The sequence below is a fragment of the Pseudopipra pipra genome, chromosome 19 (genome assembly GCF_036250125.1).
Source record: "Pseudopipra pipra isolate bDixPip1 chromosome 19, bDixPip1.hap1, whole genome shotgun sequence".
NCBI classification, from domain to species: domain Eukaryota; kingdom Metazoa; phylum Chordata; class Aves; order Passeriformes; family Pipridae; genus Pseudopipra; species Pseudopipra pipra.
Genome location: NC_087567.1, coordinates 792723 through 810568, shown reverse-complemented (window position 1 = coordinate 810568; position 17846 = coordinate 792723). Strand labels below are relative to the sequence as shown.

Genomic DNA, 17846 nt, shown 5'->3' with positions numbered 1-17846 from the left:
TCCCATGCTAGACTCTTCTAGTTTCCCTGCTCAGCCCCGTGTGGGGGCAGGGAGACAGGCTGGAGTAGTCTCTGGGGCACAGGAGGAGCTCAGCCTTCTGCCCAAACCCAGCTCACTTTCTGCTAAGCTCACCTTTGTCAGGAAGCAGAGGAGGTCAGAGCTGGCCCTGACCATCTCCCTGTTTCTGCTCCCAGCTCCTGCTAGTCCAGCAAAATCACCTCCCCCCCTGTCAGGGATGCAGCTTTCCTTTTCTTTTGGGGAACACCATCACCCTGCTCACACAGGCCAAGATCTGGGTTTGAACTTAGGCTGTGGCCCTACACTGTTCCACCCCAGCCTCTGCCCTCTCAAAGGACATTGCTAACTCTTCCAAAGCTGCTTCCAGTCTGTCCCCTCCACTGCTTTGGTTGGAGAGGAACAGGATACACATATCCAGAGCTTCCCACAGGAACAGCCCTTCCTGACTATGGTTTTGTGTGGGCACCACAGGTGGTAATCATCAGTGCCACCACCTGGCAGAGCCTGTAACAAAGACCACAGATCCCACGGCACACAGCACACACGTCCAGGTGAAGATGTGCCCTTATGCCCTCCTCCACATTCCTCTACGGGACATCTCCCTGCCTGGCACAAAGCGGGATCCCAACCCTACACCTTCACCTACACAACACTGGGGAGCACCATGGGTGGCTGCTCTGCATGGGAAGGGACACAGGAGAGGAGCATAATTTGGTGGATGGGCAGTGGTCTCCACAGCCAGAGGCCAGACCTGAGCCAGGGGAGCAGGGTAGTCCCATGGCAGCAGTGACCAGGCTCAGTCTGGACTCCAAACAAGTCTACTGCAGTGTGGCAGGGCTGAAGTTAAGTCCCCAGGTCAGGTCTGGCTCACAGCCCCAGGATAGGGCAATACAGAGCAGCAACACAACTGTAACACAGCCTATGTGGGAACCAAAGTAAAAGCTTTGACTAAAAACAGCTCCCAGGGAAAAGAGTGAAGAGTGGTTTCTATATATGCATACAAGCCCTGCCCCCTCAGGCTTCTTCTATTTCTTTTTTTCCAAGTGCTCCAAAGCCACCTGATGCTGATTAATCTGCTTGTTCTTATCAGCAACCTGGCCTTACATGCTGAGATTTAAACCTCTGGGGAGGGGGGTGCAGTCCAGGTGCTGGCACAAAAGACATCTCCCCCCCCAGTTTTCACATCTTTTCTTTCTCTTCCATACGTTGCTTAAGCCTTCTCTTCTGTGTTAACCCTGAGTGCATGTCCAAGGTTGGCTTCTTGTGGGCTGTGATACAGAAACCCAGTGCCTGCTGGCAAACACTGGCACAAGCTGACAGCTGGCTTCCACCTCTGCTTTGCACCACCTGCATGTGGATTGCTTACAAAATCTTACTTCCCCCCCACTGTAATACCTGGAGGATCTGGGAGGATCAACAATACCTGTTCTGATATGTTTGTGAAACCTTTCCTTAAAAACTTCCAGTGGTGGAGATTGTGCCATTCCCCAACAATCTGTTCTGGCACACTTCTGTCCTAACATTATCTGAAAGTCTAACTTCAGGGGTTTTTGTTTGATCTGAAATACTGTATATCCTGCCCTGTGTGCTGTGGCCATGGCCTTCTTCAAAGTCATCCTTTAGCCATTTGATGATGTGCAATGAACTGCAATGTTTCCCTTCACCTCCTTGCCTCTGCTTTCTCTCCTACACACTACATCTACTTATTTCTTTCAGTCTTTCTTCACATTTTCTCTGCCTCCCAGCATCTTCACTCACCTCTTTTGATGTTTTTTTTCTGTCCATCTGCATTTTTTGAAGTACAGCATCCCTAGCTAGGCATATTACTCCAGCTTGCCTTGGAGGCTACAGCTCACATGCTCCAGGTGGTCTTTGCCTTTTTTTCCATTGCTGGTGTTCAGTTTGCCCTCTCTTACACCTTGGACTCTTTTTTTTTGTTTGTTTGTTTGGAAAACTGCATCCACCCAGTTCCCTCACTTGAACCTGCTCATAAAAGTAATGATTGAAGTTGTACCTGTTGAATGTCACCCTGTAGGTTGTAGCCTGTTTCTTCATCTAGTGCTGAATCCTGTTGTCTTTGCTGTCCTCCACAGCCTGAAGTAATTAGCATGTTTAATAAAGCACTCATGGATTAATCATCCAGGTTGTTAACTGAAGTAACTAAAAAGACATGGCATCAGAATGGACCCCTGCAAAAATCCCTTCACTATGTCCTTCCACTTTGACAAACACTGATAAATACCATTTGAGGTACAATGATCTCACCAGTTTTGCACTCACTGTGCCCTTATATCTTCTTAAGAAGGGATCAGAACAGCCAGTGTTAAAAGCCTTCCTAAAGTCAACATATTATGTTTCACTTTATGCCTAAAAAATTTTGCCACATCAGAACATGAGAATGGTTTGTCAGCATTTGTTCCTGATGAGTTCACGAAGGCTGGTGTCCATCCCCTTGCGTTCTAGGTGCATAAAAGTGCCCTGTATAATGAGTTGTACCAGAACTTTTCTGGGAATTGAGAAGGACTTTAAATTAGGACTAAAGAAAGAAGCTGGCAAAGCATAACCAATCATAAACCATGAGTTTAGGTGAAGTCTATAAAACTAATGAGGTAGTAAGAAGGTTGTTAATATGGGATTTTAATAAGGACAAGAAGAAGGTCAATCTATTGAACACTTCAGACACGTCCCCTGAAGATGGTCAATCAGGAAACATGGGGCTGCTCCCTTTCTCAGTAAGGTGGGCTCCACCCTTTCCTGCTCCTGGCACCTGACCCACCAGTTAGGGCAACTAAATCCAGAGCTCTTTTGACACTATCACCTATGACCATGTATTTATTCCCAGATGTCCATATTGGAATTGTAGTCTGGGTTTGGGGGTCAGGAACACACCAAAGCTCCCAAACCCTTCACCTGCTCACCCAGAGTCTTTTCAGCAGTTTTGAGCTAATCTAAACCAATCTATCATTTGTGGCACAAGGATGAGGGCCCTTATGGAATGGGTCACTAGGATAGATGACCATGGCAGTGTTTCAGTAACATCTGTGGTACAGGATCTTGGGAAATGGCCTGGGTCTGGATATCACAGCTTGGCTGCTGGGTCCACCCCTGCAGCCTTTACAGGCGGAGTTGCTGGAGATAAGCTTAGACTACTGTGGGGTAAGTAGCAGATCCAGAGAGGCATAAGGAGGGGAATGTTTTGCGTAATATTGAGGAACAAGTAGCTCAAGTTCTACTCAGGGGTATTAAAAGGTGCTTGGCCTCCCTCTCATGGGAGAAGGCAGTATTGCTGGGGACACTGCCGGCAGTCTCCGTCCCTGGAGCAGGGTGGTTATACGAAGTGGTCGGGATAGTTGGTAAAGCTTTAAAGTGAACAGCCTCGACCTTTTCTTTGCAGTAAGCACACCAAACACTGAAAGACCTTTTTATTTCTAAGGCACGCTACAGCTCGATTGCTTTTGAATTAGAGCAGCAAAGACGGAGGCAGATTCAGACGCCACAGTTAGTAAAGCAAGCCCCTCCTTCCCACCCTACCCTCAGGAGCGACAGAGAGGCCTTTTGCCCTTTCTTGCTCTTGTGTCACTGAACTTTGCTCACTCACAGGGTTGCCAAGCCCTCCACACCATCCCTCCCAAGTGCCCACGGAAGCTGCTTTCTGCCAGCCCAGCCCCCTGATCCCCTCGGCAGAGCCTTGTCCCACTCCACACAGAGCCCTGGATGTATCTGTCTGGCTATTCCTCTGCTTCCCTCTCAGCCTCCGCCAGTTTCTCCCAGCCGGTCTCTCCTCTCCTGACATGCAGCCCATAAGGTGGCAAGCAGCAGTCCAGCTGTGACAGAAACCAGGTGGGCTGTGCAGCTTTGCACAATAGCTTGTGACCAGACAAATTCAAGAGTCAGAGTTCATCATAGATCAGTTTTCTTTTTGAAGATCAGCTGATATGGTTGGAAAAAATTTTGTTTCTCGCATGCAGAAGAGCTGTTGTGCCTGAAAAGCTTGTCCGCTTTTATTTTCCTGTCATATAAATTACCCTAGTGAAAGGCATGCTGTCTCTTACATTTTTCTTACTCTTTTTAACACCACTGTTGCTTTTTAACCCTTGACATTTCCATTTTCTAGCCAAAAATAACCTCTCCTCCCTTAGAAAATAATACAATCAAGAGCCTATCCCAGACCGGAAAACAAGGCATGAAGGTGATTCATTACTAGAGCTCTACTCCTTCTGAGGTGAGGGGAAGGGACTGGCGACAGGGGTTGCATCAGAAAGACAAATATTGCTGCATGCTCTCCAGTGAGGTCCTCCTCCTTAAAAAACCCAAACCAGGGGAATGGCGTATGTAGTTCATGGTGCCTCAGTTGGGGAGTGCAGCCCCACAGGGACCTACTCTGAAATTGCAGGGATATTTGGACTGTTGCTGTTGCTAATCAAAGTTTCAAGCTGGGTTTGGGAAGAGAAAATGTGGAGTGCAGTTCTCCAGCTTTCCTTTAATCATTTGTAGTCCCTTCCTGGAGTGCTTGTGAATAGGAGGAAAGTTGTACTCCTAAGTGTGCCTGTACAATCACAGAATCACAGAATATTCTGAGTTGGAAAGGACCCACAAGGATCATCGAGTCCAACTCTAAAGTGAATGGCCCATAGAGTGGTTTAATTTTTCTGGGCTTCAGGAAGGGAATGTCAATCAATGTAAATGTAGGGAGGAATTTAGTTATAGTGAACATGGCCTACTGTTCTGCCTGCAGCTGCCGGACATTGTTTAACGTACAGAATAACACAATTATTATGAATATACAGCCTGCTCAGTGGAGCTGTAACAGTGGCAATCATTTACAAAGACAACTCTTACTTCTCTGTGGCTTTCTCAGCAGTAAATCTCATAACCTGCTCAAGGAAAGACTCAGTTAAAAATCTTATAAGACAAGCACTAATCCTCTCCACAAATGTGGAGAGTTACATGTCCTCCACATAACAATTTATCAAGACCTGATTCTGTTGGGGGCTGAGGGAAATGTATGATGCTGTTACTGAAGTCAGTGGGAGAACTGATCTGACATAGGCTCAGTTTTGGCAGATGGATATGGTAGATATAACATTTCTAAAGCGCCTACTTTCAATTCATCACATATTGCACTTTTGGTCATAAATGATCTGCAAATAAGGAGGCAGCAATATCCTTTTTTGTTCTCCAGATGACACAAAATGACTGAATCTTTTAAATACAAAACTAATTCTAGACCATTACAAAAATTTCCATTTAAATCCCACTCTCTTAGCAAGGAAAAGAAAGAATTCTCCTCTTATTTCCAACTCACTATTCCTTCCCTACACTCATGGTTCTTCAACATCACCAAATTTCCGAGCCCATCCCACTACCCTGGCACAGGGCAAGCAGGGCAGACCCAGCTGGATCCAACTGAGATTCCAGATCACCAGCACAATTCATAGTGACTAGGCAAACCTGTGGTCAAGCTGGAAAGTCAACCTATGGGTCAGGATCAGCCCTGGTGGGTGTAACCAGCATCAGAGACAGCCTAGTGATGGCTGGTGAGATCCATGGTGGTGAGGTCAAGTTGGGAAGTCACCTCATGGGTCAAGGGCTCGATCAACAGCTCCATGGGCAAACTCAGGCAAGGCTGTGTCTGAGCTGGAGCTGGATGCTCAAACAGCAGCTCAGGCAGGCCCCTCTCCAGGGGTTTATACTTTTGCATAACAATTTGCCAGTTTTACTGCACAAATTTGTCCACATGAATTCACCAAGACAAAGATCTAATTCTCTTTCAGGTACATAAGCAGTCACATCATCTGGACTCCTGACCATCCTGGAAGCTGTCTGCAGGACCCCAATCTGGGTCTCCCACGCACTTGTCCACCGGTGACTCACGACAGAAACAAAAGTTGCAGATACATCAAAAACCAAAACAGTGGAAATAGTAACTCCCTGCAATGTGTTGGTCACACTTCTCCTTACGGACTCCAGGGCATTCTTGGACATATTCAGAGGCCAGGTGAGGGATTCCCTCTTGTCCTGTCACCCCATACTCTCATCCAAAATCCATCTCCAGCTGTCTTGGAGCCTCTTTTAGGTACTGAAAGGGGCCCCAAATGACCCCCCTAGCACCCGCAAAATGCTTCACTTGTTCCCAAATTGCAGAAAAGAGCCCCTTAGTTTGCTGCAGAGGGCCTCAAAAATTTCCTCCCTGGTACCTCAAACTACCACAACAGGCCTTGAATTGTAGCTGCAGAGCCCCACGTTTCCTTGGTGGACTCCAAATTCCACCTCCGGTACCCCAAAATGCCCCATTGAGCCCTGCATTGCAGCTGTGCGGCCTCAAAGGGTCTCCGGTGGACCCCCTAGGCACAGAATGATGGAATCACGAGAGAACACTCAGCCCTGAGTGGGCTGCAGAGGATCCCAGAGCTCCTGGGAATTGCTGGGGCTCCAGAGCTTGAAGCTGGAAATGAGTGAAGAGCTCTGTTTTACACTTGTGGCATGGAAAGCCCTGGCAGGGTGGTTTCTGCTGGGGGGCCTGGGGTGCACTGAAGGCCTCAGGAGGCTTTGTGTGTGATCATGAGGAAGCTTTTCTTGATGGAAATGGTTGTCAGGCATTGGAAGGGGCTGCCCGGAGAGGTGGTGAAATCCCCATTCCTGGAGGTATCCAAGACAAGACTGGATGTGGCACTCCCTCAGTGCTCTGCTCTAGTGGACAAGGTGGGGATGGGTGCGAGTTGGGACTCGATGATTTTGCAGGTCTTTGCCAACCTAAATGGTTCTGTGATTGTATGATCTGGCCTGAAGACAGCTGCAGGGCAGGTGGAGGAGTCCTGTGGTGGGACTGTGGCCAAGAGGCCTCTCCTGGCTGCAGAAGAGCAAACCGTGGGCTTTTGCGTCCATCGAGGGCCAAGGGAGGGTGCGAGGAGGGGGATGGAGGGGTACTGTGGGCACCAGGGGACAAACTGTGGCCTCTGGAGCACATCAAAAGGTGCCTTAGGGTGCTGAGGGGGCAAATGGACCAGGCTGAGGCAGCCCCAGCACAAGAGAGGGTTCAGAGAGGACTTGTGGGTCTGAGGAGAGCTCTAGGCCTGGAGGGCCCGGAAGGGAAAATGAACAAGTCCTGAGGGGATGGGATGGAAATTCAAAGTGGGGGGACTCTTTGCCTAGATAGCCTTGCCCACGTCTTTCCTGGACTGCCAGTTGTCCCCACTGGCTGTCCCCAGGCAGCGCGGACGCCCACACCAGCCCCCCAGGGCAGAGCGGGGCTCTGAAGGTGCCTCAGCAAGGTCACACTGGGCAGCAGCTCCAGGGCACCTCTGGGGCTGTCAGAGAGGGGCTGTTCCAGGGCCCTTTGGGCTTCTGGGGGCTTCTTTGGTCTGATTTTGTAGAAGAGACACAGAACTGAGGCAAGAACAGCAGGACTACAGCTCCTGGCCCCTCAGATGGACCAATGCGGTTGCTCAGCTGGGCTGTGCCAGAAGACGACAGCTCCTGGCACGCTGAGGATCCCAGCCCTTCCAGCTGGATCCCCCTGGGTGCCATCCTCCCCCCTTCAGCCCTAAGCCCCCCCAGGACTCCGCCAGCCTGGCAGGGCCACTCAGCCACCCCTGGGGCAGCTCAGGATGCCGCGCAGGGGCCTGGGGTGCGGCGAAGGCCTTGGGAGGGCTCCTGAGCAGCCCGGTGTTGGAAGAGCTGTTGAGTGGGGCAAAGCTCCTGCTGGTCAGTGGGAGAAAGAGAAGAGGCGACAAAAGCCACGGTTTCTGTTAAGCTTGAGCAAACGTTATGCATTTAATGTGACTGAAGGGCTCAGAGGCCAGACTCTGCAGTGTGGGGACAGGAAAGGGATGTCCTGGGGGCACGCAGGGGTGTCTGAACATGGGGCTCCTTGGGATGTCCCGAGGAGACATGAGAACAAAGTGGGGCCTGGAGACATTCTGAGGGCAGCTGAGTGCCAAGGGCTGAGGCAGGCCTGTGTCCCCAGGGACACCCTGCCTGTTCCTGCCTGCGTGGTGGCTCCCTGGCATCCGTTGCTGGGGGCAGGTGCCATGTCAACAAGCACTGGGACCTGTTGCTAGCGGCCGGCAGCGTGTCACAGAGGGGCCCTTTGTGACACCCACTGCAGCAGGTGTGCTCAGCACGACCGTGGCCCACGGTGAGTCAGTGTCCGTCAGGACGGCGACCGGATAGGAGAGGAGTGCAGCGCTGGCGAGAAGCCCCCGACTGCAGTCCACGTCTTGTCCACGACCCCAGGTGGCCCCGTGGGAACGTGGAGTTTTGCTGAGGCGTTTTGCCAAAGCGTTTTTGCCTGAGGCATTTGGGCCGAGGCCTTTTTGCCGAGGCGCTTTGCCTGAGGTGCTTTGCCTTGGCCTTTGGGCTGAGGCACTTTGCCGAGGCCGTTGGGCTGAGGCCTTTTGCCTTGGTCTTTGGGCTGAAGCCTTTTGCCTTGGCCTTTGGGCTGAGGCACTTTGCCTTGGCCTTTTGGCTGAAGCCTTTTGCCTTGGCCTTTTGGCCGAGGCACTTTGCCTTGGCCTTTTGGCTGAGGCACTTTGCCTTGGCTTTTTGGCTGAGGCCTTTTGCTGAGGCCTTTTGCCTGAGGCCCTTTGCCTGAGGCGATTTGGCCGCGGCCTTTTTCCCGAGGGTGTTCGACTCCACCATTCGGACGCCCTCTGTAGGCAGGCTCCCCTGTGTTCTTTGGTTCACAGGATGGAGAGGAGACCCCCCGCCTGCCCCAGGCAGGCCTGGATGGAAGACAGCTCTTCCCAGGAGAGCCGCTCTCCAGGTCTGCAGCTTCCGTCCTCCTACGAGGTGACCACCATGCAGCCCCTCAAGCTGGGTGAGTGAGGGGCCTTGTGGGGCTGGGCAGGGCTGGGGCCCACCACCACACCCTGTAGCACACCAGGATCCCACTTTCCTGGCCAGCTGACAATGGGGGTCCTGGGGTCAGCCATGGTGTTGCCTGAAAGCTGGGACTGCTCAGGGCTGGAGCGTGGCCCCAGCACAGCCTCTCCCAAAGAAGGACAGGGCAGAGAGGCTCTTAGGTGTGGGCAGAGAGGGCCAGCTGGGCTGGCATGAGTCTGTCGTGCTGTGGGAGCCTGGGCCTTTCCTGCCTGTCTGCCATTGCCTTCCTCAGCCCGGGGCACTGAGGCTTTCCCGGGCATGGCAGCTCCTCTGCCAGGCACCCTCCAGCCAGGAGCTGCAAGGGAAGGCCGTGCCAAGGCAGTGGGCAGAGAGCTGGGTGGAGGGCAGATATCCTTTGCTCCCTCCTCTCGCTGGACCCTCTGCAGCTCTCCCTGCTCTTTCCCGCCTTAGATGCCAGCTGGTTGCCCATCTACAAGGAGGAGCAGGAAGCTGTTGATTCCATCCTGGCGTTTGTCACCAGCCCCAACAAGGTAACTGCGGCCAACTGGAGGGTGGCTGTGCTGCTGTCTGCTGGCAGGGGCCGTGCTGCCGGGCTGCTGGAGGGGTGCTGGCAGGGCAGGGCTGCTTCTCCCGCAGGGCACTGCACCTCCTCTGCTGCGGTCCCGCTGGCTGTGTCTGCCCACTCACAATCCGTGTTTGTGTCTCTGTCCCCCGGCTGGCAGGAGGAGAGAGACAAGGCCACATTTCTCCGGAGCATCTCTGTGCTGTGCAGAAGCGCCTTGAGCCACGGCCTGACCCAGGGCCTGGATCTGTTTTGTGACAAGTATGAGCTGGCAGAGAACATCAAGGTGAGGGCACTCTCGGCAATGTGGCGAAGGGAGCAAAGCCCCCTGGCACAGGCAGCCTGTGCGGACAGCGCTGGGGTGGGTCAGGGACTGGAGGCCCTGGGTGCTGGCAGCTGCCAGCAGATGCCATCCCGGTTGTGCTCTGCAGGCGCTGCTGGAAGAAGAGTCAAGGGACCACCTGTGCACAGACCTTCGGCATCTTTCCATGCTGGCTCTGGAGAAATTGAGGTACCTGCCCATCTGTCGTGGGCCCCCTGGCCCAGAGGTTCGATGCCACCCGCACGAGTCGTCGAGGGGCTGCTCCCAGCACCCGTGTGCAACCCGTGTCCTGCCCTCTCCCTGCAGCTTGGTGGACACAGCGCTGGAGGGTAAAGCCAAAAGCCTCCTCCGCGCGTGTTTCTCGAGTGTCTTCTGGCTGCCTGCAGAGAAGGAAATGCCAAAAGCGGACCTTGCCCTCTACATCAAGGTAAGTGCTGGCTGAGCTCCAGGGGCCTCCAGCCCCTCTGGCCTGCTCCCTGGCTATCCCATGCTGCCACAGGAGCAGGGATCCCAGGCAGGGCAGGGTACTTCCCCTCCTCGCGCCTCTGTCCCCTTCCCATGGGCCTGGCCGCATCCCGTGCCACAGGCTGCTCTGCCCTCGCAGATTGTCTATGCCCATATCTCTCCCGGGATGTGTGGGCATCCTCCTCCTCCTCCTCCTGTGGCACAGGGGGTTCAGATGGCTCTCCTGGGGCTGGGAGGAACAGCAGAATGACTGCCATTGCTCTCTGTATTCCTTGCAGACCCTGAACTCCATGGACAGCATGCTGAGGACAATGGTGCTCAGCTTTCCTGCCTCTCAAGTCAGCGAGGAGCTGCAGGGCATCTTGGAGGTCTGGCACAAGCAAAAAGGGGGGAGTCCCAGGGCTGTTCCTCAGCCTGGAGGGGAGGGTTTGCCCACTCCTGGCTGAGTGGTGCCCAGAGCAGGGCCGAGCAGGCAGAGTGCCCTGCTGGGAGGGTGCCCACCTCCTGCGGGGAAGCAGGGGCTGGCCCCAGGCTCTCGTGGAGCACAGGGGCTGCAGAGGGTGGCACCTGCCCTCCTCCTTGGCCATGAGGTTGGCTCTGGGCCTTTGTGCCTGACCTGGGGCAGACACCCCATTGCAGGCTTTGCTGGAGGGGAGAGGAAGCCTTGAGGGATGGGGCGAGTGCGGCCCAGGAGTGGAGCTGTGCTGCTGCTGGTGTTGGAGTCTGCTCCCAGGGCTCACCCACTGCTTCTCTTGTCCCAGCTGCTGCTGGACTTTACCGGATCTGAGAGAGAGGCTGTGAGGGAGAGGGCCATGGCAAGGATAGATGTGCTGACCTGTGTGCTGTCCGACTATTCCACTCTGCAGGTAAGGACCAGGCCCCCTCCAGCCAGGCCATGCCCCCATCCCTGCTGCTCTCCATGCCAGGGCTGCTGCCCACATGGCTGCTCTGAGAGACGGGGACGCAGGGCTCTGCAAAGCCTGGTCTCTCCAGGAATCCAGCCCTGGGCAGACTCTCGGGAGGGGGGCTTTGGCACCACCCTTGTGCCCTCAGCCCTTCTGCTCATGCCTCCCTCATCCAGGCCCATGCCAACGTCAGAAGAGGCACTGCTGGACCTGTCTGCTCTGGGGAGATCCAGCTCCCGCTCCTAGGAAAGCTGCTGGGACGACTCATCCTTTTCCGGTTCTCTGAGGAGACAACATGCTATGCAGCTTTCCATGCTCTTTTTGCCCTGGCTGAGTTCATCTGTAAGTAAAAAAGGCAGAGCAGCGGTGGGCTTCATTGCTCTGCACACAGACATCTCCTGAGAGATCTGCTTCCTGACCCCCTTTGCCCCTCCCAGCTGCTTCCCAGAGCTTCCCAGCTGCCACTTTGCTGCAGAGCCTGAGCGCTTTGCTCAAGGCCAGGATCTGTTTGCTGCTGCTCTCCTTCCTCCCCTTCCTTTCAGGATCTTGCAGCCCGCTGGTTTGTGGGCCCCACAGCCAAAGCCCCTCTGGACTTCCCTGTCCCAAAGCCACGTCTTCCCTGGTGGGGAAGAGCAGATCCCCCACCCTGGCTGGTCCCTCCAGTGCCTGTAGCAAGAAGCTGTTCCTGATGCCCTCCCAAAATCCTGGACTGCTCCTGTCCTGCCCCCTTGCCAACAGATGCCAGGGAGGTTTGGCGAGCTTGCTGGTAAAGCTGCTCTGCCTTCCTGACTCTTGTGTGTTTGCCCTGGTGTTTAGTTGAATCCAGGCTAAAGGACAGAGCAGACCAAGTCCACCGGGAAGCCGTGACCACCTCCGCGCTGTGTTCTCTGAGCCCCAGGGACTGTGCCAAGGTAAGGAGCTGCGCCCTTGCTGGGACTCCTGTCCATGGCACCAGCAGGGCACTGGTGTGAGCCAAAGGACCCCGCAGCAGTGGGGCTGGCGCGCCTTCAGCTCCCTGGGGAGGGGGCTCCCGCCGTCCTTGAGCAAGGACAGCACGAGGGCTGCACTCCAGTGGCCCAGCAGCAGCTTCAGCCCCAGCAGGAGCTCCGGTGCTCCTGGCCACCAGCAAGTCCCTGGTTCTCGGTGGGGCCAGCAGCCTGTGCCCATGAGCCCTCCTCCCCCAGCAGGAGGGCCCTCTCTGCTCATCTTTGCCATGCAGGGACTGCAGGCACTGCTGCCAGCTTTGCTGCGGGCACTGCTGTCAGCAGTGGTGGGCACGTCCGGCCAGGGCCACTCAAGCTGCTCAGCCAAGCAGCACCATCAGGGCACTCAGCGCGACATGTCTTCCTTCCTTGCTGCCATAGGCCTTTGGAAAATACCTGCAGTCCCACGAGAGGACAGACGTCATCCTCGTGGCCCTCGAGGCGTTGGGAGATGCCAGCATCCTCGACCAGCAGGTGCCCAGCAGCCTGCTGGATGTGGCCTTGGAGGACCCGGACGTCTGGCTGACGGACGTAAGTGGCCTGTGCCCTTCAGCCCTCTTGGGCCTTGTTCCTCCCTGCATCCCTCCCTCCCAAGCACAGGTGACTTGGGCCCCCCAAGCCACCTCAAGGCAGCAGAGAGGAATGGGAAGGGCAACTGAGCACATGGCTGCACTCCGGGGTCAGTGCCATCCTCACCTGTATTTCCTGCAGGGGCCCAAGATAGTCACCAGCATCCTTGAGAGCCTGCCATACTGCAGCACACAGGCAGCATGGGAGAAAGCGGAGTCACTGCTTCGCCTGATGACCAACCTGTACCCCACCACAGTGGTCATCCTCCTGTGCAAGGCGGCTCTTCAAGGAGACAGGTACTGGCCCTGATGGCCTTGAGGGTGGGCTTGTTCCCTGTGGGGAGAGGGACCTCAAGACTCTCCGGCTGCCAGAGTCAAGGAATGCTGCTGGACAGCCTGCAGAGTCAGGCCCTCCATCCCCCCACACTTTCCAGCCCTGCTTCACAGCAGCCAAAGCTGGCCCAGCCAGCCCAGAGCCAGCACGGTGCTCCAGCCCCACGGGGAACACGCCCTCAGCCCCCTCCTGCCCGCGCGGGCAGGGCCCCCAGGGACGTGCAGCCAGGGCTCCAAGGGGTGGGTTCTGGGGGGCTGCTCCAGGCCACAGCACTGTGGCTGAGGCAGCCCTGCGGACAGCGCTCTGCCTTCTCTGCCTTCCAGCACTGCGCCGGAGCTGTGGGAGCTGATGTCCTCCATGCCGGAGACACTGGCCAAGATCTTGGAGGACTTTGCCAACCTGCTGCACAGACAGTGCTTCCGCTGCTCCGCAGAAGGCCCCCGCACCCAGCCCATGGCTGTGAGTGACAACTATAGACCCTGGTCCCCTCCTGCCAGCCCTGCAGGCTCTGCCGGCCCCTCACGGCTCTGTTTGCTCCTGCAGTCATCCTCCAGGAAGGCTGAGACGGAGGAGTTGGCTGACGAGCCCGACGCCGAGAGCCATCAGGGCTGTCCAAACGTCAGGACGGCCGGGCTGCTGCTGGAAGGGCTCGTCGGGCTGTCGCAGAGAGCCGAGATGGTGAGCAGGGCGGTGTCAGGGGCAGCCCTGTCGGCAAACGGGGGCTGGGGCTGTGTGGAAAGCAGTGGCTTGACCTGGCCTGGGACTCAAAACGTGGGGTGACTGCTCTAAACACCCTCCCTGCCATGGTGGGGCCTGGAGTGGCTGCCTGGGGAGCTTTTCAGGCACAGCACTCTCCACCCAATGGACATTCTCTTCTCTCTACAGGCAAGAAACATTGAACTCTTCCTGCCGGGCATGATGAAGATCCTGCAAGTTGGCAGCGAAGACGCCCAGATGAAGATCCTGCTGGCCTTGCGAAATGTGCTGCGTCAGCTGAAGAAGAGCAAGGCCAGCTTCATCGCTGTGCAGCTTGTGGGGAGGCTCCTGCCCCTCTTTGACTCGGTAAGGCTGATGTGGAGCCTGAGCCTCTCAGATGGGCACTGGGCAATGACAGCTGCCCTGCAGCCCAGCCCTGTGAGCAGCACTTGGAGCCAGCTCTGCTCCCCTGGGCTCTCCTGGGATGGCTTTTGGGCCGTGCAGCCCAGTGCTGCTGCTTCTGGGATGTGAGGCCGGAGCCGCTGCCCTCCCCGCAGCCATGATCAGGGCCCTCTTCACTGTGGGCAGGGAGCTGCTGTTTGCAAAGCTCACTTTTCCTGCTTCCTGCCAGGAGTGCAGCGAGCTGCGAGAGCTGTCCATCTGCATGCTTGCAGAGCTGCTGCAGTTCGTGGTCGGCAGGGATGAGAAGAGGATGAGGAAGGAGGTGTGGCGAGCACTGGTGCCTCTCCTCTTTCGCGTGAGCGACCAGGTCCCCAGCGTGGCCAAGGTACAGGTTTGAAGGCTGAGCCCTGACACACAGAGGGCTGGGCTGATGCCCCCAGGGCTCCTGGGCATCGGGGCAGGGGCTGCTGGCAGCGGGCAGCGCTCCCCCAGCACAGCCCGTGGGAAGGTCCCTGCGGAGCCAGCGCCAGCAGGGGCAGAGAAGCTGGCACGGCCCTGTGCAACACCTGCCCTGCCTGCTCCTGCAGGGCTCGGCAGCAGCCCGTGGCCACCACGGCCTGAACAGGGGCATCCCCACAGGCTGTGTCAGAGGCCAGGCCTTTGAGCCTCCATGCCTGTCCCCCAGGGCTGTCTCCAAAAGCCTCCCAGACATTTGGGCTAGGGCATGTCCCAGATTCCTAAAGGCAGGACCCCCCCAGGAACAGAGCCAAGAGGCCTCCTTGCCCAGGCCCCCGGGCCATCCCTGAGCTCATGCTGTCCTGCAGGCCTCCAGGGAAGCCCTTCTTGCTGCCGCCGAGCTGCTGAAGTGGAAGACGCTCAAGCACCTGCTGCAGAGAGAGCGGCTGTGGGAGCTTGGAGCGTGCTTGGTAAGGACAAGCTGTGCAGCCCGGACTGGGGGAGGGCTGCTCCCATCCCAGGTCTGGGCTGGGGGCTCTGCAGCTGGGCAGAGCCTGGAGCTGCATCCCTGTTGCTGCCCTCAAGAACAGAGCCCCAGGGGCTCTTCTGCAGGCCCCTGTCCCCTCCCTGTAGCCAGCAGGAGGGGAGGCCTCTCTGTCCCAGGAGGTGCTGGCAGGAGGCACTGCTCCAGCCAACTGCCCCAGTGACAGCCCTGGAGAGACATGCCTTGTTCTCTCTGCAGCTTCAGAACAGCAGGAGCAGGGCTGAAGACTTCATCCACCAGAGCCTGCCCTACCTGCAGGACCCTCAGGCCAACGTGCGCCTGGCGGCCGTCAGGTTCATCGGTGAGTGCCAGCCCCTGCGGTGCCTCTGGGGCAGCCTGGCCCCTGTGCTGCTGCTGCCCCAGCAATGCCCGGCCACCCCGCGCAGGGCCTTGCCTCCCTCTGCCAGCCCTGCCCACGCAGCGGGGCTTGGTGGCCGCCTTGCTCAGTCCCACTGCCCTGAGCTTCTGGGGGCTCCTGGGCTCAGCCGTGCTGAGGGGGAGGAGGGTAGGACTGGGGGCCCTGCTGTTGGGAGCAGGCTGGGGAGCAGGGGCTAACGGAACTCTGTGCCCAGGACTCATCACACGGCGCCTGAGGGAGCAGACCACGGACAGTCAGGCTGACATCCTGAGCGGTGAGTGGGGAGCACCGTCTGTCGGGAATCCAGAGGCTCTCTGCAGATGTGGGGTTTTATCTGGGCTCTGTTTCTTTCCGTCACAGCACTTCAGCCCTTGGAGAAAGACTGGGACATCTCTGTCAGCTCCCTGGCAGCTCGGACAACCTCCATTCTGAGGAGTCCTTGCGTGCAGCAAAGACCAAGAGGCCTCCTACGAGCACTGCGCTGCTGCTGGCCGTGAGCCCGGCAGAGGTGCAGCTTGCCTTGGCTAAAGGACTGGGGCTGAATAAAGCTGGAACAACGTGCCCAAAGCCCTGGTGTCCTTCAGCTGCGCGGTGCTGAGTGTGCCGAGCCGACCGTGTCCTTCCTGGGCTGTCCCGCAGGCAGCGGGACGCTCCCCCTTCAGCACCCCTGGCCCCAGGCTTGTGGGACAAGCTGAGCCCTGGCTGGGGCTTTCCCTGGGAGAAGCCGCCTTGGCTAAAGGACAAGCTGCTGCCCGAGCCTTCTCACCCCATTTCAGGGCCACTGCCAATGTCACCCTGCCCTTTGCCAGTGTGAAGCTATTCCCCCTTGTCCGGTCACTCCAGGCCCTCGTCCAAAATCCGTCTCCAGCTCCCTTGGAGCCTCTTTTAGGCACTGGAAGGGGCTGGAAGGTCACCCCAAAACCTTCTCTTCTCCAGCCCGGGCAGCCAAAGTTATCCCTGTGTCCCCACACAGTGCCCGACTCTGTGACCCCTGTGTCCTCCCAGGCTCAGCACCCAAGGAGGTGGCACAGCAGCAAGCCCTTGAATTGTAGCTGCAGAGTCCCACGTTTCCTTGGTGGACTCCAAATTCCACCTCCGGTACCCCAAAATGCCCCATTGAGCCCTGCATTGCAGCTGTGCGGCCTCAAAGGGTCTCCGGTGGACCCCCTAGGCACAGAATGATGGAATCACGAGAGAACACTCAGCCCTGAGTGGGCTGCAGAGGATCCCAGAGCTCCTGGGAATTGCTGGGGCTCCAGAGCTTGAAGCTGGAAATGAGTGAAGAGCTCTGTTTTACACTTGTGGCATGGAAAGCCCTGGCAGGGTGGTTTCTGCTGGGGGGCCTGGGGTGCACTGAAGGCCTCAGGAGGCTTTGTGTGTGATCATGAGGAAGCTTTTCTTGATGGAAATGGTTGTCAGGCATTGGAAGGGGCTGCCCGGAGAGGTGGTGAAATCCCCATTCCTGGAGGTATCCAAGACAAGACTGGATGTGGCACTCCCTCAGTGCTCTGCTCTAGTGGACAAGGTGGGGATGGGTGCGAGTTGGGACTCGATGATTTTGCAGGTCTTTGCCAACCTAAATGGTTCTGTGATTGTATGATCTGGCCTGAAGACAGCTGCAGGGCAGGTGGAGGAGTCCTGTGGTGGGACTGTGGCCAAGAGGCCTCTCCTGGCTGCAGAAGAGCAAACCGTGGGCTTTTGCGTCCATCGAGGGCCAAGGGAGGGTGCGAGGAGGGGGATGGAGGGGTACTGTGGGCACCAGGGGACAAACTGTGGCCTCTGGAGCACATCAAAAGGTGCCTTAGGGTGCTGAGGGGGCAAATGGACCAGGCTGAGGCAGCCCCAGCACAAGAGAGGGTTCAGAGAGGACTTGTGGGTCTGAGGAGAGCTCTAGGCCTGGAGGGCCCGGAAGGGAAAATGAACAAGTCCTGAGGGGATGGGATGGAAATTCAAAGTGGGGGGACTCTTTGCCTAGATAGCCTTGCCCACGTCTTTCCTGGACTGCCAGTTGTCCCCACTGGCTGTCCCCAGGCAGCGCGGACGCCCACACCAGCCCCCCAGGGCAGAGCGGGGCTCTGAAGGTGCCTCAGCGAGGTCACACTGGGCAGCAGCTCCAGGGCACCTCTGGGGCTGTCAGAGAGGGGCTGTTCCAGGGCCCTTTGGGCTTCTGGGGGCTTCTTTGGTCTGATTTTGTAGAAGAGACACAGAACTGAGGCAAGAACAGCAGGACTACAGCTCCTGCCCCCTCAGATGGACCAATGCGGTTGCTCAGCTGGGCTGTGCCAGAAGACGACAGCTCCTGGCACGCTGAGGATCCCAGCCCTTCCAGCTGGATCCCCCTGGGTGCCATCCTCCCCCCTTCAGCCCTAAGCCCCCCCAGGACTCCGC

At 56.9% G+C, this 17846-nt stretch overlaps 1 protein-coding gene across 2 annotated transcripts; it reads left to right on the top strand.

Annotated features, from left to right (window-relative positions):
- The first annotated feature begins 8028 nt into the window (after positions 1-8028).
- LOC135424391 (uncharacterized) lies at positions 8029-16025 on the top strand. Of its 2 annotated transcripts, XM_064675583.1 has the most exons (19): positions 8029-8836; positions 9313-9392; positions 9585-9710; positions 9856-9935; positions 10053-10173; positions 10490-10579; positions 10973-11077; positions 11293-11458; positions 11933-12027; positions 12481-12630; positions 12811-12965; positions 13326-13461; positions 13546-13680; positions 13888-14064; positions 14330-14485; positions 14925-15026; positions 15299-15401; positions 15673-15732; positions 15819-16025. In XM_064675583.1, the coding sequence occupies exons 1-19, from the start codon at positions 8707-8709 to the stop codon at positions 15953-15955; spliced, it is 2304 nt and encodes a 767-aa protein (XP_064531653.1). In that variant the 5' UTR covers positions 8029-8706; the 3' UTR covers positions 15956-16025. The 2 variants fall into 2 exon arrangements, with proteins under 2 accessions (XP_064531653.1, XP_064531654.1); XM_064675584.1 differs by lacking the exon at positions 14330-14485.
- Positions 16026-17846: the final 1821 nt, after the last annotated feature.

Excerpts from the sequence above, each read along its gene's own strand:
- LOC135424391 (XM_064675583.1), top strand. The coding sequence starts at position 8,707 with ATGGAGAGGAGACCCCCCGCCTGCCCCAGGCAGGCCTGGATGGAAGAC. Across the intron at positions 9,711-9,855 it reads AGCTGGCAGAGAACATCAAG|GCGCTGCTGGAAGAAGAGTC; the intron begins GTGAGGGCACTC and ends TGTGCTCTGCAG. Across the intron at positions 12,966-13,325 it reads GCGGCTCTTCAAGGAGACAG|CACTGCGCCGGAGCTGTGGG; the intron begins GTACTGGCCCTG and ends TCTGCCTTCCAG.